We start from the raw sequence: 18408 nt of genomic DNA, 5'->3' as shown, positions 1-18408 counted from the left end.
CACCAGCTACATTACAGCACCATTGAGAAGGAGGCATTAGCCTTATTGTTAGCATTACAACACTTTGAGGTGTATGTTGGTTCAAATTCACAGCAGACCCTCGTCTTCTCTGACCACAACCCTCTCATCTTTTTGACTCGAATGCAAAACAACAATCATCGTCTTATGCGCTGGTCCTTATTGTTTCAGGACTACAATATGGAGATCCACTATAAAAAAGGATTAGAAAATGTGATGGCTGATGCACTATCCCGATGTTAAAAATAGAAAAAAAAAAAAAAAAGAGACAAACATTTTCTTGTGAAAATGTTTGACTTTGGGGGGGAGGTGTTATGACCCTAGGGGTCATTATGTGGTTGTGTATTATTGGCCCTCCCTATTTCGTGTGTGTGTCGGATGCTGGAGTGGGCGTGGACTCGAGGACCGTGGATTGGACTTCCGGGATTGGTCCAACACTTCCCGGAAGGACTATAAGAAGCCCACGGACTGCTGTTCGAGAGAGCTATTCTCCCACCTTTGCCATTCCCAGCTATTTGTTAAAGATTTCGATTTCGAGTGAATTAGTTAGTGATTAGATTTTTGTTTCGATTTTGTAAGTTTAGTATTGCTAGGATTTTCATTAGTTAGATTAGAAATACTTAGATATTTAGGCTACGTTTGTGTTTTGTTTTCTCCTGTTTGTTTTAGGAGTTTCCAGGCTAGCGACCTGTGATTTTGTGTTATTTCTTTTGATTAGCTATTATAGGGCTGTTTAGCGTTTTTGTTATTTGATCTTTTGTTTGTTTGATATCGTAGGGCTCACGGAGCGTTTTTGTTTGAGTAGGGCTAAATTAGCGTTTTGTTTGTGTTGTACATTCTGTATTGTATTCTGTATTTTGACAGAATAAATATTCTCGTTAATTGTAGTTCGTCTATTTCGTGTTTGTTGAGAGTGGAAGAGGTTTGGAGGAAAACTCCACAATCGTGTTACGCTCCGGCAACCCCTAGGCTGGGGCGTAACAGTAGTACATGGTAATACTAGCAGTAGTGTCAGCAGCAACAGTAGTAGTAGTATATGCTAATACTAGCAGTAGTGTCAGCAGGAACAGTAGTAGTAGTAGTACATGGTAATACTAGCAGTAGTGTCAGCAGTAACAGTAGTAGTAGTAGTACATGGTAATACTAGCAGTAGTGTCAGCAGTAGCAGTAGTAGTACATGGTCTTGGCAGTAGAGGGCAGCAGTGTGAAGGTTTTCCTCCTGACAGCAGCTCACTGGGAACAGTTTGTATTTTGTGATATTTATAAGTTCAAAGTTCAAATGAAACTATATTAAAAAATTTATTAAATAATCTTCAATAAATTCATATGTATAACACGACATACTATATATATTATACAATATTATACCCTCTTCAATAATACTATTAAATATTTTCTACAAAACAGGAAGGAGATAAATTTGCTTTCCTCAGTCAAAGAAAACAGATTATTTCTAATATAAAACTTTAGATACTAAGATGTTTTAGTTTATTGTGACTTTTTATGACGTAATATTAAACATTAAAATTGATGATGAAATAGTAATTATTTAGAAATAAGCTTTTGTGAGAATTATAATTATTTTTAAGTTAATATTAGAATATTTTATTTAAAAACACCTTGAGACAAAGAAAAACTAACTCCAACATATAAACTTTTTTTATAAACCACCAACCTCAGTGTGTTTGTGGAAACATTTTTATATCTCTCGATCACTGCACCACTGAGAGCTGAGCTGTCAATCAGCAGCTGCAGCCTCATCTGTGGGCCCCAGGGGCTGATGGGAGGTCTGAGGACCCGTTAGAAACCACGTGGTCCTCGTCTGATCTCACAGCTCGTCCTTGTTTGGCCTCAGCTGCATCAGAGCGCCACTTCTCCCCAGGTTCACCAGAGGAAACACCACTGCACAAAATGCTTTTCCTCCCAGCTGCTGCTCTGTGCTGTCTGTGTTCAGGTGAGTGTTTCCAGCCAATCAGGAGCCAACAAACTCCACCTGTAACAAACACTGTCACACTGACCTTCATCTGTCTGTTTCTCTACAGCACTGGTTGTCATGGCAGCAGAGCTGATCCAGGACCAGTTATCTCTGACCAGGAGAGCTGGTCAAACTGTCTCATTCAGCTGTGCAGGAACTGACCAGTGTGATACTTATGTTTACTGGTACCAGAAGAAAGAGACAGAAACATTCACAGTGATTCTACGTTTTCAAAGAAATAATGGTGACATAGATAAAGGCTACAACCATCCTCAGAAAGATGATTTCTCAGCTGTGAAGAAACAGAACGGCTGTGAGCTGCAGATTCAGAAAGTTAAACCCTCTCATGCAGCCACCTACTACTGCTCCTGTTTGAAGTCTGGCTCCCACAGTGAGAAATGATCCCTGCAGCCTGAGCAAAAACCAACAGATGCCAAACAGTGTTTGTGACAGGAAGAGAGCAGTAAACCACAGCCCAGGGTCACATGTTTCACCTCCATCTCAGCCACAGTCATAATGATTCTGATGACAAAATATCATCTTCCTTTTAAACTCATCTTTACTTAATACAATTAAAATAAACAACATGCAGAACTACAACTGATCCAATATGAAGAAACTGATGTTTCATGAGTGTCTGAACTTCAGGACAATGTCTGAGGTTTATTGTCCATATTCCAAGACCAACTGAAAACACTGCAGCACCTGGTTTGAATCATTTAGCAGATTTTAATAAAATGTTAACAAGTCATTGTCATGAACACAACAATGTGTTGGGGTCTTCCAGAAAGCAGGTTTAGTGAAAACTTAGACCAGAGTTTAACCCTGAGCTGAGGGAAACTTTTCTGGTCCAGAAAAAGAGATCACTGAAAGTCCCAGTAAGTGACTCTGGGAAACTAACCTGCTCTCTGGTTTGTGTGTTGGGAGAAGCTGATAAAAATCCTGATCAGACAGTGACTGCAACCAGCCACCAGGGGGCCATCAACTTACGACTTCACCTCTGGGAGCGGTCAGGGCGGCCATCTTTGTTTTGCAGTGTCATATTAGTCAATCATATTAAATTAGTGTTTTATCATTTTACAGTCCTATGGCAAAGTTTGGTTTGGTCACAGAAACAACTTGGCTAGTTCCCTCAGTTCCCTTATTTTATTGCTGCTCAGTCCTTGTTTGACCTGAAGTCAATGACAGTGAGATTCACCAAAGGATCAAATCTGTAATATTCACCATCAACAACACGACACATTTATTTCATGTTTCTGTTGATGAGGTTTATGTGGAGCTGGATTTTCAATAATTAGCATCAATACAAATGTCAGTGTCGTTTTCAATGAGTTCTTAGTTTAGCGTGTTAGCATGCTAACACTTGCTAACATGCACATTTCTCCTAAAAACAAGTAACAACAAAAGGTGATGTGAATGTCATTGGTGCTGCAGGTATTTGTTGATAAACCAAAGTGTTGGACACATTCAAATGTCGACCTGATGGTGGCGCTGAATGAAAAGTCCGAGGGTCAGCAAAGTTATTACGGTTCATCCTGAAGGGAACATGAACGTGTGAAGCAGCTGAAATAGTTGTTGAGATGTTTCAGTCTGGACAATAAAGAGAAGAAAAGCAGAGACAGTCGTGTTGATCTGAACATTAGAGAAACACATGATGGAGCTGAAACATGAAACTGGTTCATAATCTGGACTGGTTCACCTCAGCTGACACATTCAGCTGCACCAGGTTTTTGTTGCACTCTCTCTCACTGTGGGGGGATATGGGTACCTCATCTTTGGCTCTGGAACTAAACTGGTTGTAACAGGTAAGAACAAACTTTTCTTTCCCTTCAGTTGTTTTATTGTGAAGTGTAAAATGTGTTTAAAGTCAGTTTCTGCTGCTTCAGACTTTCCATGTTAGTTTTCCATCATTAGTCCAGAGTTCCTTCTGCGGCCGTTCTTAAATGAAAAAGTTCAACAACATGTGAACAGATGTTTAAATGTCAGTGCACACCAGAAGGAATTCTTGATTTCTGCAGGAGCTCAAAGAGTTTTAAGAGTCCAGAAAGTTTTCTATTGGAACTGGGCTGTGGATTCTCATCAGCTGCTGTTTAATGAAGGCTCACACTGTTTTTCTTTTCTCTCTTCTCTCTCCTGAAAGAAATGAAATTCCACATGAATGATTGTGGAGGATTTTCCTGCACAGTTGACTTTTTGAACAAAATCTGGAATTAATCAAAGTGAATATCAGTGATGAGCAGGATTCTTCACTTTCACTCTCAGTCTTTACAGTATTTAAATGTTATTTTACTATGAAGAAAATTATACTTCAATATAGTCTTGGAATTAACATCTTTAAAAAATGTACAAATTTTTTTATATTATAAATATTTTACATTGTTGTAAATATTGATTTAGTAAGAAAAAATCATCTACAGGAAAAATCAGTATTGTGTATAATAACACACATATCTGTGTGATGAACATTAAAAAGTTTAGTAATTAACATTATTAATAAACGTAATGTGTATATAATACATTGTGTATTAGTTCTACAGTATAACACTCATATATAATGATTGTTTTACAATTTAAATAGTTTGTAAAACGTTAATCATGTATATCTGATGAATGAACCTCAATTTATGGAAGAGTGAAAATGTGGAAAATACTTTAATAATGAGGAAAAATATTTGAAATCAAGACAAAATTTAATTGTATTGAGCTTTAACTCTAACGACTGTTTCCTGAAGTGCAAAGCAAAAAGGATAAAACTACAAAAATAAATAATTAAATAAAACGCAAAGGAAATCACAGTATAAAAAACTATATATATATACCTGCCTGAACAAAGCAGCAGGTTCAATATCCAAACAACTTGCAGACAAAATATATGTATTGTCTTAATTACATATGTTTTCCAGTTATAACTGTACAATACAGACTTTCTAACATTTCTTGAACTACACCATGACTTTACTATAATGTAGAGTTTATTCAGATTTTAATGATGGTAAAAAACACTAAGTTGAGATTTTATTATATTTAGTACAAAATGGAATTTAGTGTAAATATAAAACATTTTGTAACTGAGGTTTATACAGAGAAATTAAAGCTGTGTAGAAAAGAAAATATAAAAACATGTTGACACTAGTTTAGTCAAACCAAATCTATTGTAGAAAAATGTGTTTGTATTTTTGTTAGGAATAAATTCTTTAATACTACAGTAAACCCTCGAAATTCTCAGGGGTTACATTCCTAAAGCATCTGAGAATTGTGAAAAACTGTGAATTTTGGATGTGGTCAAAAAAAAAAAAGCCTATAAATGTCAAAACCCTAAATATGTCCCCAGATATGCTCCCAAAACACTCAAACTCAGCTTAACACATTATTAGTAAATAACTCAGTGACAGAAATTAGTAATTACATTGAGTTTAAAAATTTACCGTTAAATCGCATAAAAAAATAATATATTGCTATGAAAAAAGCCATAAAAAACTGGAGGATATTTGTGGTTTCTGCAAACAACTGTTAGTTAGGTTCTAAGGAAAAATCCATGAACGATGGAGACAGTGAACTCTGAACTGCGACTTCACGGGGTCGACTGTATTTATATCAGGAAATATCTGTTCATGCTGTTAATCTTCTGACTGTCAGTGGATTTTAAAAACAGTCAAATATGTGATTTAAAATATTGCAGATATATTGATATTATATTGTGCTGATACATATATTCTCATCTTCTGATATTTAGACGTTAAATAGAAATGGACAGTTGAGATATTGCTGCCATCTTTGTCTTTGCTGCTGTTGCTGCTGTCAAACTTCAGATGAGCAGGTAGTGAAGCCTGTGGTGAGCGTGTACCCAGCAGCATCCAGAGCCCACCTGGAGGGGAAGAGCTCCCTGCTGTGTCTGGCCTCAGACATGTTTCCTCCTCTGGTCCGGTTCTCCTGGAAAAGACAGAAGGAGAACGGCCAGCTGGAGGAGCTGCCCTCTGATGAGAGAGAGCAGCTGGAGCTCAGGGAGCCGGGACGCACCGCCGCCATCCTGCTGGTCCATCAGCCAGAGAACAGCACGTATAAATACCGCTGCTACGTGGAGCACGAGGGGGGCAGAGTGGAGGCCCAAACAGAACAAGGTAATGAAGGCTTGGTGACTGTGTTCAGCAGTGATTCAGCTTCATGTGGAGACGCTGTCAAACAGAGCAGAGCAGCAGAGGACTGACATTTGTCACTGCAAACTCCAAACATCTGACTCCTTTTCTGTTTCAGAGGTTCCAGCTCCAGCAGCCTCCTGTCCTCCAGAGAGAGAGCCAGCAGACCTGCCAGCTGTGCAGCAAGCTGACTGTAAGAGCAGCTGCTGCCTCTCTGCATGGACAGCTCCAATGTTGTGCTGCAGTTAGGGCTGCATATCAGTCTGTTGACTTTCTGCTCAGCATTGAAGCATCGACACATATACTAATATAGACGACACTAAACCTGGGCCTTTGAGGCTGCTACAACAACTTTAGGGACTAGATCTCAAAGCTCCACTGATTCAACTTTCTACATTCAGAATGAATCTAATGACTGTGTGTGAAGTCAAAGGGCAGACAGGAGTTTGTTCACTTGGTGTGGAGTTCTTCTGCCCCCAAGTGGCTGCACAAACACAATGTATGAGTCCAGCATCAAACTCATAATAACCTGTGTCTGTTTCAATCCTTTTCTGTTGCAGTGGTTCCCCTGGATCCTCTGGATCCTGTCCAGTCTGAGTGCAGGGTGAAGCTGCTCTGTCTGCTGTACACAGTGCTGATAGTGAAGAGTCTGCTGTACTGCTGTGGACTCTCTCTGCTGATGAGCCTCAGAAACAAGGGACCGTCCACCTGCTGCTCACATGCTGACTGACTGTTTTCTGCTCGCCTTTTCTCACCATCACATCTCATCCCTTCATCTCATTCATCACTTTCAGCACTTTTCACAAATGTCACTTATATCATGTTGTGTTGCTTTGGACAATGTTTCTCTATATGCACATGTTTGATACAGTCATTGGAAAAATGATTTTGAAGCTTTTCTTCTTTCCTGCTTTTAATTGTGACCTGAACTGAAAATGAAGCTTAATTATCAGGTGTGTGGCAAATATTTTACTGTTTGTATGATTTCTGCTGTTATTGTGTTTCTTTTTCATACATTATGCAGAGAGTGGCAGGTTCGTCAAACTCTTTCAGTGTAACATTCTCCATAAACTGAAAAATCAGTTTCTGTGTTAAATAAACATATTTGTTTTTTAGCTTTAAGTTTGATTTTAGAAGAAGAAAATAGAAATGGATTCAACTGTGTCAGTGAATTCACTTTGTTCAGAAATATTTCTAAAAATATTTTTAATAAAATGCAAAGAACAAAAAAAATGATTAGGAACATGAATCTGTGACATATAGTCCAGTAGGTGTGGGTGTTGTCAGAAGGATCCATGTTGTGTTTGTTATTCAGCACATTTACCATATTTTACAACTGTGTCAGTGTTGATGTCAAACTCTACGCTGATGACACTGTTGTTTACACATATGAATAAAACACCATGGAAAGGTAAATAACATTTTTATACAGTATCAATTAATTTACACCATATTTCAAATGTATATTGTCACATATACAGTATGAGTGATTTACTAGAAACTGAAAGTCTGTTTAAATTTATATATATACTAGGACGTTATTTACAAGCTGCTTAAGAATAACTGCTGTGAGGAAAAACATCATTTATACAGAAAATAAAACTTTAGCAGATGTTAAACATGATACGATTGAGTTTAATTTAGAAAATGAACAAGGAAACAAATGACTGACAGGAGGGCGACACTCTCCTTTTAGGGCCCCAGACCAAAGGCAGCTGTGGCCCCTGCTCAGCCCCAACACAACTTTACAGAGGTGTTTATATTCATCACAGCAGTTCAACATGAAATAATTATTTTCACTGTGGCTGATGGCGTCCTGGGGGATCTCCTCCCAGACCTGGATCTAACGCCTATGCTCACTTGTACCACACAACATACACTGACTGAATTACAGGCCCAGTTCTAGGTTCAGTGGGACTGGGGGAACAAGTACAAAACCCGACCTGAGACCAGGCACTTTGAACACATGCTGACACTTTAATAAACAGCAATAAATAACTATACACAGTAACAACAACAACATCAATATCAATATCTGCATCTTCGTGACCCAGATTTTTTATTTTCCATCAGATTCAAATCAAGATGCAGAAACTTTTCCCTGAACAAGTTCAATGAAACAGAAAAGTATGTGGGAAAGAATCATTTAGAAAAGACGTGGAAATAATGGACTTTTAATTCTTTAGTTTTCCTGCCATGAAATGATCATTTTCACTGTTAAACTCAACAGTTTGTCATTTTTCTTTCTCCTTTAAAACCTCAGACTCAACAGAAAACCACACCACTGAGAGTTGAGCTGTCAATCAGCAGCTGCAGCCTTATCTGTGGGCCCCAAGGGCTGATGGGAGGTCTGAGAACTCTCTAGAAACCACGTGGTCCTCGTCTGATCTCACAGCTCGTCCTTGTTTGGCCTCAGCTGCATAAGAGCGCCACTTCTCCCCAGGTTCACCAGAGGAAACACCACTGCACAAAATGCTTTTCCTCCCAGCTGCTGCTCTGTGCTGTCTGTGTTCAGGTGAGTGTTTCCAGCCAATCAGGAGCCAACAAACTCCACCTATAACAAACACTGTCACACTGACCTTCATCTGTCTGTTTCTCCACAGCGCTGGTTGTCATGGCAGCAGAGCTGATCCAGGACCAGTTATCTCTGACAAGGAGAGCTGGTCAAACTGTGTCATTCAGCTGTGCAGGAACTCACCAGTGTAACAGTGATTATGTTTACTGGTTCCAAAAGAAAAAGACAGAAACATTCACACTGATTCTACGTTTTCAAAGAAATAATGGTGCCATAGCTAAAAGGTACAACCATCCTCAGGAAGATGATTTCTCAGCTGTGAATAAACAGAACGGCTGTGAGCTGCAGATTCAGAAAGTTAAACCCTCTCATGCAGCCACCTACTACTGCGCCTGTTGGACGGATGACTCCCACAGTGAGAAATGATCCCTGCAGCCTGAACAAAAACCAACAGATGTCAAACAGTGTTTGTGACAGGAAGAGAGCAGTAAACCACAGTCCAGGGTCACATGTTTCACCTCCATCTCAGCCACAGTAATAATGATTCTGTGAAAACTTAGACCAGAGTTTAACCCTGAGCTGAGAGAAACTTTTCAGGTCCAGGAACAGAGATCACTGAAAGTTCCAATAAGTGACTCTGGGAAACTAACCTGGTCTCTGGCAGCTTTTCTCCAAGAAACTCTGAGTTTCTGTGTCTCCTCCTGTCAATCTGCAGAAACTGTCAGGCCACTTCATGTCCTCGTTCATACAGTTCATATGGACGCTCTGATCGGAGTGCATTCATTTTCACGTTTAAAAAAGTGTGTTGGGAGAAGCTGATAAAAGTCCTGATCAGACAGTTGCCAATAACTGATCTTTACGGCCGTGACCGTGTTTACGATCAGTCAGTCAGTGTAAGGACAGAGATCTCCCCTCACAGCTACAGCCTGGATTTATCCTCATGTCAGAATAAAATCTATAGGCTGCACAGTCTTTATCACACTGACACTGTGGGGCCAGGCCTGTTAGAACAACTGTCATGTTCATCACATCTCCTCCTGTCAGAGCTCCACATATGATGGAGCATTAGAGCTAGAAGGGAAGATTTGATTTTTCATGTTGACAATAAAGTGGAGACATTGAGAATAAAAACTAATTATAATGTTCATGCATAAATAACCTGCCAGCCAGCAGGTTAGTTTCACTGAGGAAGTGACTGTGGGAACTGACTGAGTTTAAATAATCGGAGTTTCCCTCAACTCAGGGTTCAACTATTCTGAGTCTGTCCTGAACCTGCATTCTGGAATACCCCTTTTTTGTTTGGGGTTTTTGGCTCTAGTCTGAGAACTGTTGACCAATAAAGTTGTCAAACTGAGAGAAAATTCATAGCCTGTTCTTTGAAGAACTCTAGATTATTTATAAAGTGCTTTCCAGCGATACAAGTCACACAAAGGCCAGACAATTAAAAACACCAGGTAAAAAGAAATCAGTGAGGAGCTGTCAGGAAACCACCAGGTGAGGACCCAAACAAAGACAAAGAACCCAGGAGATGAGACAAGACAGTCTGGGGATGCTGAATTTATTAAAGTCCAGTGAAGACAACACTGACCGGGACTGAAGATAGTAAAGTCCAAGATGGAGGGAAGATCCACGTATAGGTGGAAAAGCAAAACACAACAGACAACACACTGAACCAACAACTAAAGGCAGAATGACTGAGACTGAAATACTATACAAGACACACTAACAAGACACAGCTGAACCTAATCAATACACTAACGACAAAGGTAAAACAAACAGTGGTCAGGACAGAGAGTGACTGCAACCAGCCACCAGGGGGCCATCGACTTACGACTTCACCTCTGGGAGCTGTCAGGGCGGCCATCTTTGTTTTTCAGTGTCATATTAGTCAATCATATCAAATTAGTGTTTTATGATTTTACAGTCCCATGGCAAAGTTTGGTTTGGTGACAGAAACAACTTGGCTAGTTCCCTCAGTTCCCTTATTTTATTGCTGCTCAGTCCTTGTTTGACCTGAAGTCAATGACAGTGAGATTCACCAAAGGATCAAATCTGTAATATTCACCATCAACAACACTTCTTCTTCTTCTTCTCCTTTCGGCTGCTCCCTTCAGGGGTCACCACAGCCAATCATCTGCCTCCATTTAACCCTATCTTCTGTATCCTCCTCACCCACACCAACTATCCTCATGTCCTCCTTCACTACATCCAAGAACCTCCTCTTTGGTCTTCCTCTAGGCCTCCTTCCTGGCAGCTCTAACATCAGCATCCTTTTACCAATGTATTCACTGTCTGTGCTGAAGGCAGGATTGTAATGCCCAGAACGGCCACGAGGGGCGCGGCCGGTTGTTGAGTAGTTTAGGGAACTGGAGTTTTACAAAAAGAAATAGCAGTGGGATGTTAAGTTCGGTGCCTACCGTGTGTTTAGTTAGTGTGCGTCCATAAGACAGAACCACACAAACACACACACCCACCTACGCTTCAATATTAAACCCCCTGCAAAGTTTCAACTGGTTCATCATTGTCTGGGTTCATATGTGCATTCTAACCGGTGCGTCTTCCGCGATTACACCAATCGCCGAACCAGCCACCAGTAATAGAGTCTACGTTACACTGTCCCTCCTCTGAACATGTCCAAACCATCTCAATCTGGCTTCCCTGGCTTTTTCTCCAAACCATCTAACATGAGCTGTCCCTCTGATGTCCTCATTCCTGATCCTATCCATCCTCGTCACTCCCAGAGAGAACCTCAACATATTCAGCTCTGCTACCTCCAGCTCTGCCTCCTGTCTTTTTCTCAGGGCCACTGTCTCTAAACCAGACAACATTGCTGGTCTCACCACTGTCTTGTCCACCTTTCCTTTCATTCTTGCTGACACTCTTTTGTCACACATCACACCTGACACTTTCCTCCACCCGTTCCAACCTGCTTGCACACGTCTCCACTTCTTTTCCACACTCTCTGTTGCTCTGGACTGTTGACCCTAGGTCCTTAAACTCCTCCACCTTCTTCACCTCTACTCCCTGTAACCTCACCGTTCTACTTGAGTCCCTCTCATTTACACACATGTACTCTGTTTTACTGCGGCTAACCTTCATTCCTCTCCTTTCCAGAGCAAACCTCCACCTCTCTAGATTTTCCTCCACCTGCTCCCTGCTCTCACTACAGATGACAATGTCATCTGCAAACATCATGGTCCACAGAGATTCCTGTCTCATCTATCAGCCTGTCCATCACCACAGCAAACAAGAAGGGGCTCAAAGCCGATCCTTGGTGCAGCCCCACCTCCACCTCGAACTCCTCTGTCACCCCTACAGCACACCTCACCACTGTCTTACAGCTCTCATACATGTCCTGCACCACTCGAACATACTTCTCTGCCACTCCAGACTTCCTCATACAACACCACAGCTCCTCTCTCGGCACCCTGTCATACACTTTTTCCAAATCTACAAAGACACAATGCAGCTTCTTCTGGCCTTCTCTGTACTTCTACATCAGCATTCTCAAAGCAAATATTGCATCTGTGGTTCTCTTTCTTGGTATGAAACCATACTGCTGCTCACAAATGCTCACTTCTGACCTCAGCCTGGCCTCCACTACTCTTTCCCATAACTTCATTGTGTGACTCATCAGCTTAATTCCTCTGGTGGCGCTGGATGAAAAGTCCGAGGGTCAGCAAAGTTATTACGGTTCATCCTGAGGGGAACATGAACGTGTGAAGCAGCTGAAATAGTTGTTGAGATGTTTCAGTCTGGACAATAAAGAGAAGAAAAGCAGAGACAGTCGTGTTGATCTGAACATTAGAGAAACACATGATGGAGCTGAAACATGAAACTGGTTCATAATCTGGACTGGTTCACCTCAGCTGACACATTCAGCTGCACCAGGTTTTTGTTGCACTCTCTCTCACTGTGGGGGGATATACGTACCGCATCTTTGGCTCTGGGACTAAACTGGTTGTAACAGGTAAGAACAAACTTTTCTTTCCCTTCAGTTGTTTTATTGTGAAGTGTAAAATGTGTTTAAAGTCAGTTTCTGATGCTTCAGACTTTCCATGTTAGTTTTCCATCATTAGTCCAGAGTTCCTTCTGCAGCCGTTCTTAAATGAAAAAGTTCAACAACATGTGAACAGATGTTTAAATGTCAGTGCAAACCAGAAGGAATTCTTGATTTCTGCAGGAGCTCAAAGAGTTTTAAGAGTCCAGAAAGTTTTCTATTGGAACTGGGCTGTGGATTCTCATCAGCTGCTGTTTAATGAAGGCTCACACTGCTTTTCTTTTCTCTCTTCTCTCTCCTGAAAGAAATTAAATTCCACATGAATGATTGTGGAGGATTTTCCTGCTCAGTTGACTTTTTGAACAAAATCTGGAATTAATCAAAGTGAATTTCAGTGATGAGCAGGATTCTTCACATTCACTCTCAGTCTTTACAGTATTTAAATGTCATTTTACTATGAAGAAAATTATACTTCAATATAGTCTTGGAATTAACATCTTTAAAAAAATGTACAAATTTTCTTATTTTACATTGTAAATATTGATTTAGTAAGAAAAAATATTAATCTACAGGAAAAATCAGTATTGTGTATAATAACACACATATCTGTGTGATGAACATTAAAAGGTTTAGTAATTAACATTATTAATAAACGTAATGTGTATATAATACATTGTGTATTAGTTATACAGTATAACACTCATATATATGATTCTGTTTTACAATTTAAATATTTTATAAAATGTTAATCATGTATATCTGATGAATGAACCTCAATTTATGGAAGAGTGAAAATGTGGAAAATACTTTAATAATGAGGAAAAATATTTGAAATCAAGACAAAATTTAATTGTATTGAGCTTTAACTCTAACGACTGTTTCCTGAAGTGCAAAGCAAAAAGGAGAAAACTACAAAAATAAATGATTAAATAAAATGCAAAGGAAATTACAGTATGAAAAACTATATATATATATATACCTGCCTGAACAAAGCAGCAGGTTCAATATCCAAACAACTTGCAGACAAAATATATGTATTTTCTTAATTACATATGTTTTCCAGTTATAACTGTCCAATACAGACTTTCTAACATTTATTGAACTACACCATGACTTTACTATAATGTAGAGTTTATTCAGATTTTAATGATGGTAAAAAACACTAAGTTGAGATTTTATTATATTTAGTACAAAATGGAATTTAGTGTAAATATAAAACATTTTGTAACTGAGGTTTATACAGAGAAATTAAAGCTGTGTAGAAAAGAAAATATAAAAACATGTTGACACTAGTTTAGTCAAACCAAATCTATTGTAGAAAAATGTGTTTGTATTTTTGTTAGGAATAAATTCTTTAATACGACAGTAAACCCTCGAAATTCACAGGGGTTACATTCCAAAAGCATCTGAGAATTGTGAAAAACTGTGAATTTTGGATGTGGTCAAAAAAAAAAAACCCTATAAATGTCTAAACCCTAAATATGTCCCCACATATGCTCCCAAAACACTTTAATTTATTCTCAAACTCAGCTTAATACATTATTAGTAAATAAATCAGTGACAGAAATTAGTAAATTACATTGAGTTTAAAAATTTACCGTTAAATCGCATAAAAAAATAATATATTGCTATGAAAAAAGCCATAAAAAACTGTGGAGGATATTTGTGATTTCTGCAAACAACTGTTAGTTAGGTTCTAAGGAAAAATCCATGAACGATGGAGACAGTGAACTCTGAACTGCGACTTCACGGGATCGACTGTATTTATATCAGGAAATATCTGTTCATGCTGTTAATCTTCTGACTGTCAGTGGATTTTAAAAACAGTCAAATATGTGATTTAAACTATTGCAGATATATTGATATAATAATGTGCTGATACATATATTCTCATCTTCTGATATTTAGACGTTAAATAGAAATGGACAGAGTTGAATTATTGCTGCCATCTTTGTCTTTGCTGCTTGTTGCTGCTGTCAAACTTCAGATGAGCAGGTAGTGAAGCCTGTGGTGAGCGTGTACCCAGCAGCATCCAGAGCCCACCTGGAGGGGAACAGCTCCCTGCTGTGTCTGGCCTCAGCCATGTTTCCTCCTCTGGTCCGGTTCTCCTGGAAAAGACAGAAGGAGAATGGCCAGCTGGAGGAGCTGCCCTCTGATGAGAGAGAGCAGCTGGAGCTCAGGGAGCCGGGACACACCGCCGCCATCCTGCTGGTCCATCAGCCAGAGAACAGCACGTATAAATACCGCTGCTACGTGGAGCACGAGGGGGGCAGAATGGAGGCCCAAACAGAACAAGGTAATGAAGGCTTGGTGACTGTGTTCAGCAGTGATTCAGCTTCATGTGGAGACGCTGTCAAACAGAGCAGAGCAGCAGAGGACTGACATTTGTCACTGCAGCTCCAAACATTTGACTCCTTTTCTGTTTCAGAGGTTCCAGCTCCAGCAGCCTCCTGTCCTCCAGAGAGAGAGCCAGCAGACCTGCCAGCTGTGCAGCAAGCTGACTGTAAGAGCAGCTGCTGCCTCTCTGCATGGACAGCTCCAATGTTGTGCTGCAGTTAGGGCTGCATATCAGTCTGTTGACTTTCTGCTCAGCATTGAAGCACTGACACATATACTAATATAGACCACACTAAACCTGGGCCTTTGAGGCTGCTACAACAACTTTAGGGACTAGATCTCAAAGCTCCACTGATTCATCTTTCTACATTCAGAATGAATCTAATGACTGTGTGTGAAGTCAAAGGGCAGACAGGAGTTTGTTCACTTGGTGTGGAGTTCTTCTGCCCCCAAGTGGCTGCACAAACACAATGTATGAGTCCAGCATCAAACTCATAATAACCTGTGTCTGTTTGAATCCTTTTCTGTTGCAGTGGTTCCCCTGGATCCTCTGGATCCTGTCCAGTCTGAGTGCAGGGTGAAGCTGCTCTGTCTGCTGTACACAGTGCTGATAGTGAAGAGTCTGCTGTACTGCTGTGGACTCTCTCTGCTGATGAGCCTCAGAAACAAGGGACCGTCCACCTGCTGCTCACATGCTGACTGACTGTTTTCTGCCCGCCTTTTCTCACCATCACATCTCATCCCTTCATCTCATTCATCACTTTCAGCACTTTTCACAAATGTCACTTATATCATGTTGTGTTGCTTTGGACAATGTTTCTCTATATGCACATGTTTGATTCAGTCATTGGAAAAATGATTTTGAAGCTTTTCTTCTTTCCTGCTTTTAATTGTGACCTGAACTGAAAATGAAGCTTAATTATCAGGTGTGTGGCAAATATTTTACTGTTTGTCTTATTTTTGCTGTTATTGTGTTTCTTTTTCATACATTATGCAGAGAGTGGCAGGTTTGTCAAATTCTTTCAGTGTAACTTTCTGAATAAATTGAAAAATCAGTGTCTGTGTTAAATAAACATATTTGTTTTTTGGCTTTAAGTTTGATTTTAGAGGAAGAAAATAGAAATGGATTCAACTGTGTCAGTGAATTCACTTTGTTCAGAAATATTTCTAAAAATATTTTTAATAAAATGCAAAGAACAAAAAAAATGATTAGGAACATGAATCTGTGATATATAGTCCAGTAGGTGTGGGTGTTGTCAGAAGGATCCATGTTGTGTTTGTTATTTAGCACATTTACCATATTTTACAACTGTGTCAGTGTTGATGTCAAAGTCTACGCTGATGACACTGTTGTTTACACACATGAATAAAACACCATGGAAAGGTAAATAACATTTTTATACAGTATCAATTAATTTACACCATATTTCAAATGTATATTAAGTCACATATACAGTATGAGTGATTTACTATCAACTGAAAGTCTGTTTAAATTTATATATATACTAGGACGCTATTTACAAGCTGCTTAAAAATTACTGCTGTGAGGAAAAACATCATTTATACTGAAAATAAAACTTTAGCAGATGTTAAACATGATACGATTGAGTTTAATTTAGAAAATGACCAAGGAAACAAATGACTGACAGGAGGGCCACACTCTCCTGTTAGGGCCCCAGACCAAAGGCAGATGTGGCCCCTGCTCAGCCCCAACACAACTTTACAGAGGTGTTTATTTTCATCACAGCAGTTCAACATGAAATGATCATTTTCACTGTGGCTGATGGCGTCCCGGGGTGATCTCCTCCCAGACCTGGATCTAACACCTATGCTGACTGGCACCCCACTAGATCAGTGTGTGACACAGTGTGTGTTACTAAACTCACCACCAACCTCAATGTGTCTGTGGGGACATGAATGTCTTTTGTATTTCTGCATATTTGTGACCCAGATTTTTTATTTTCCATTAGATTCAAATCAAGATGCAGAAACTTTTCCCTGAAAAAGATCAATGAAACAGAAAAGTATGTGGGAAAGAATCATTTAGAAAAGACGTGGAAATAATGGACTTTTAATTCTTTAGTTTTCCTGCCATGAAATGATCATTTTCACTGTTAAACTCAACATTTTTCTTTCTCCTTTAAAACCTCAGACTCAACAGAAAACCACACCACTGAGAGCTGAGCTGTCAATCAGCAGCTGCAGCCTTATCTGTGGGCCCCAGGGGCTGATGGGAGGTCTGAGGACCCGCTAGAAACCACGTGGTCCTCGTCTGATCTCACAGCTCGTCCTTGTTTGGCCTCAGCTGCATCAAAGCGCCACTTCTCCCCAGGTTCACCAGAGGAAACACCACTGCACAAAATGCTTTTCCTCCCAGCTGCTGCTCTGTGCTGTCTGTGTTCAGGTGAGTGTTTCCAGCCAATCAGGAGCCAACAAACTCCACCTGGAACAAACACTGTCACACTGACCTTCATCTGTCTGTTTCTCCACAGCGCTGGTTGTCATGGCAGCAGAGCTGATCCAGGACCAGTTATCTCTGACAAGGAGAGCTGGTCAAACTGTCTCATTCAGCTGTGCAGGAACTGACCAGTGTGGGGCTTATGTTTACTGGTACCAGAAGAAAGAGACAGAAACATTCACAGTGATTCTACGTTTTCAAAGAAATAATGGTGCCATAGCTAAAGGCTACAACCATCCTCAGAAAGATGATTTCTCAGCTTGGATGAAACAGAACGGCTGTGAGCTGCAGATTCAGAAAGTTAAACCCTCTCATGCAGCCACCTACTACTGCTCCTGTTGGAAGTCTGGCTCCCACAGTGAGAAATGATCCCTGCAGCCTGAACAAAAACCAACAGATGTCAAACAGTGTTTGTGACAGGAAGAGAGCAGTAAACCACAGCCCAGGGTCACATGTTTCACCTCATCTCAGCTACAGTCATAATGATTCTGATGACAAAATATCATCTTCCTTTTAAACTCATCTTTACTTAATACAATTAAAATAAACAACATGCAGAACTACAACTGATCCAATAGGATGAAACTGATGTTTCATGAGTGTCTGAACTTCAGGACAATGTCTGAGGTTTATTGTCCATATTCCAAGACCAACTGAAAACACTGCAGCACCTGGTTTGAATCATTTAGCAGATTTTAATAAATGTTAACAAGTCATTGTCATGAACACAACAATGTGTTGGGGTCTTCCAGAAAGCAGGTTTAGTGAGAACTTAGACCAGAGTTTAACCCTGAGCTGAGGGAAACTTTTCTGGTCCAGGAACAGAGATCACTGAAAGTTCCAGTAAGTGACTCTGGGAAACTAACCTGCTCTCTGGCAGCTTTTCTCCAAGAAACTCAGAGTTTCTGTGTCTCCTCCTGTCAGTCTGAAGAAACTGTCAGGCCACTTCATGTCCTCGTTCATACGGGTCAT

General features: G+C 40.0%; 2 protein-coding genes across 2 annotated transcripts; both read left to right on the top strand.

Moving 5' to 3' along the window:
- The first annotated feature begins 1891 nt into the window (after positions 1 to 1891).
- LOC113134435 (immunoglobulin lambda-1 light chain-like) lies at positions 1892 to 7157 on the top strand. Its single transcript, XM_026313814.2, has 6 exons — positions 1892 to 1972; positions 2061 to 2373; positions 3755 to 3798; positions 5803 to 6111; positions 6245 to 6319; positions 6687 to 7157. The coding sequence occupies exons 1-6, from the start codon at positions 1930 to 1932 to the stop codon at positions 6854 to 6856; spliced, it is 954 nt and encodes a 317-aa protein (XP_026169599.1). The 5' UTR covers positions 1892 to 1929; the 3' UTR covers positions 6857 to 7157.
- A 218-nt stretch (positions 7158 to 7375) lies between these two features.
- On the top strand, positions 7376 to 16051 carry LOC113134440 (immunoglobulin lambda-1 light chain-like). The gene is made up of 6 exons (XM_026313819.1): positions 7376 to 8641; positions 8730 to 9063; positions 12571 to 12611; positions 14629 to 14937; positions 15070 to 15144; positions 15512 to 16051. The coding sequence occupies exons 1-6, from the start codon at positions 8599 to 8601 to the stop codon at positions 15679 to 15681; spliced, it is 972 nt and encodes a 323-aa protein (XP_026169604.1). The 5' UTR covers positions 7376 to 8598; the 3' UTR covers positions 15682 to 16051.
- Positions 16052 to 18408: the final 2357 nt, after the last annotated feature.

Source organism: Mastacembelus armatus, chromosome 17, assembly GCF_900324485.2.
Source record: "Mastacembelus armatus chromosome 17, fMasArm1.2, whole genome shotgun sequence".
Lineage (NCBI taxonomy): Eukaryota > Metazoa > Chordata > Actinopteri > Synbranchiformes > Mastacembelidae > Mastacembelus > Mastacembelus armatus.
The sequence above is the reverse complement of the archived record's forward strand: the minus strand, read 5'-3'. Positions and strand labels throughout refer to the sequence as shown.

Bases quoted from the DNA above. Each gene is read 5' to 3' on its own strand.
- LOC113134435 (XM_026313814.2), top strand. From the start codon at position 1,930: ATGCTTTTCCTCCCAGCTGCTGCTCTGTGCTGTCTGTGTTCAG. The intron at 1,973-2,060 runs GTGAGTGTTTCC...GTTTCTCTACAG, and splicing joins TCTGTGCTGTCTGTGTTCAG to CACTGGTTGTCATGGCAGCA. The intron at 3,799-5,802 runs GTAAGAACAAAC...GTCAAACTTCAG, and splicing joins AACTAAACTGGTTGTAACAG to ATGAGCAGGTAGTGAAGCCT.
- LOC113134440 (XM_026313819.1), top strand. From the start codon at position 8,599: ATGCTTTTCCTCCCAGCTGCTGCTCTGTGCTGTCTGTGTTCAG. The intron at 8,642-8,729 runs GTGAGTGTTTCC...GTTTCTCCACAG, and splicing joins TCTGTGCTGTCTGTGTTCAG to CGCTGGTTGTCATGGCAGCA. The intron at 9,064-12,570 runs ATGATCCCTGCA...GGGGGGATATAC, and splicing joins GATGACTCCCACAGTGAGAA to GTACCGCATCTTTGGCTCTG.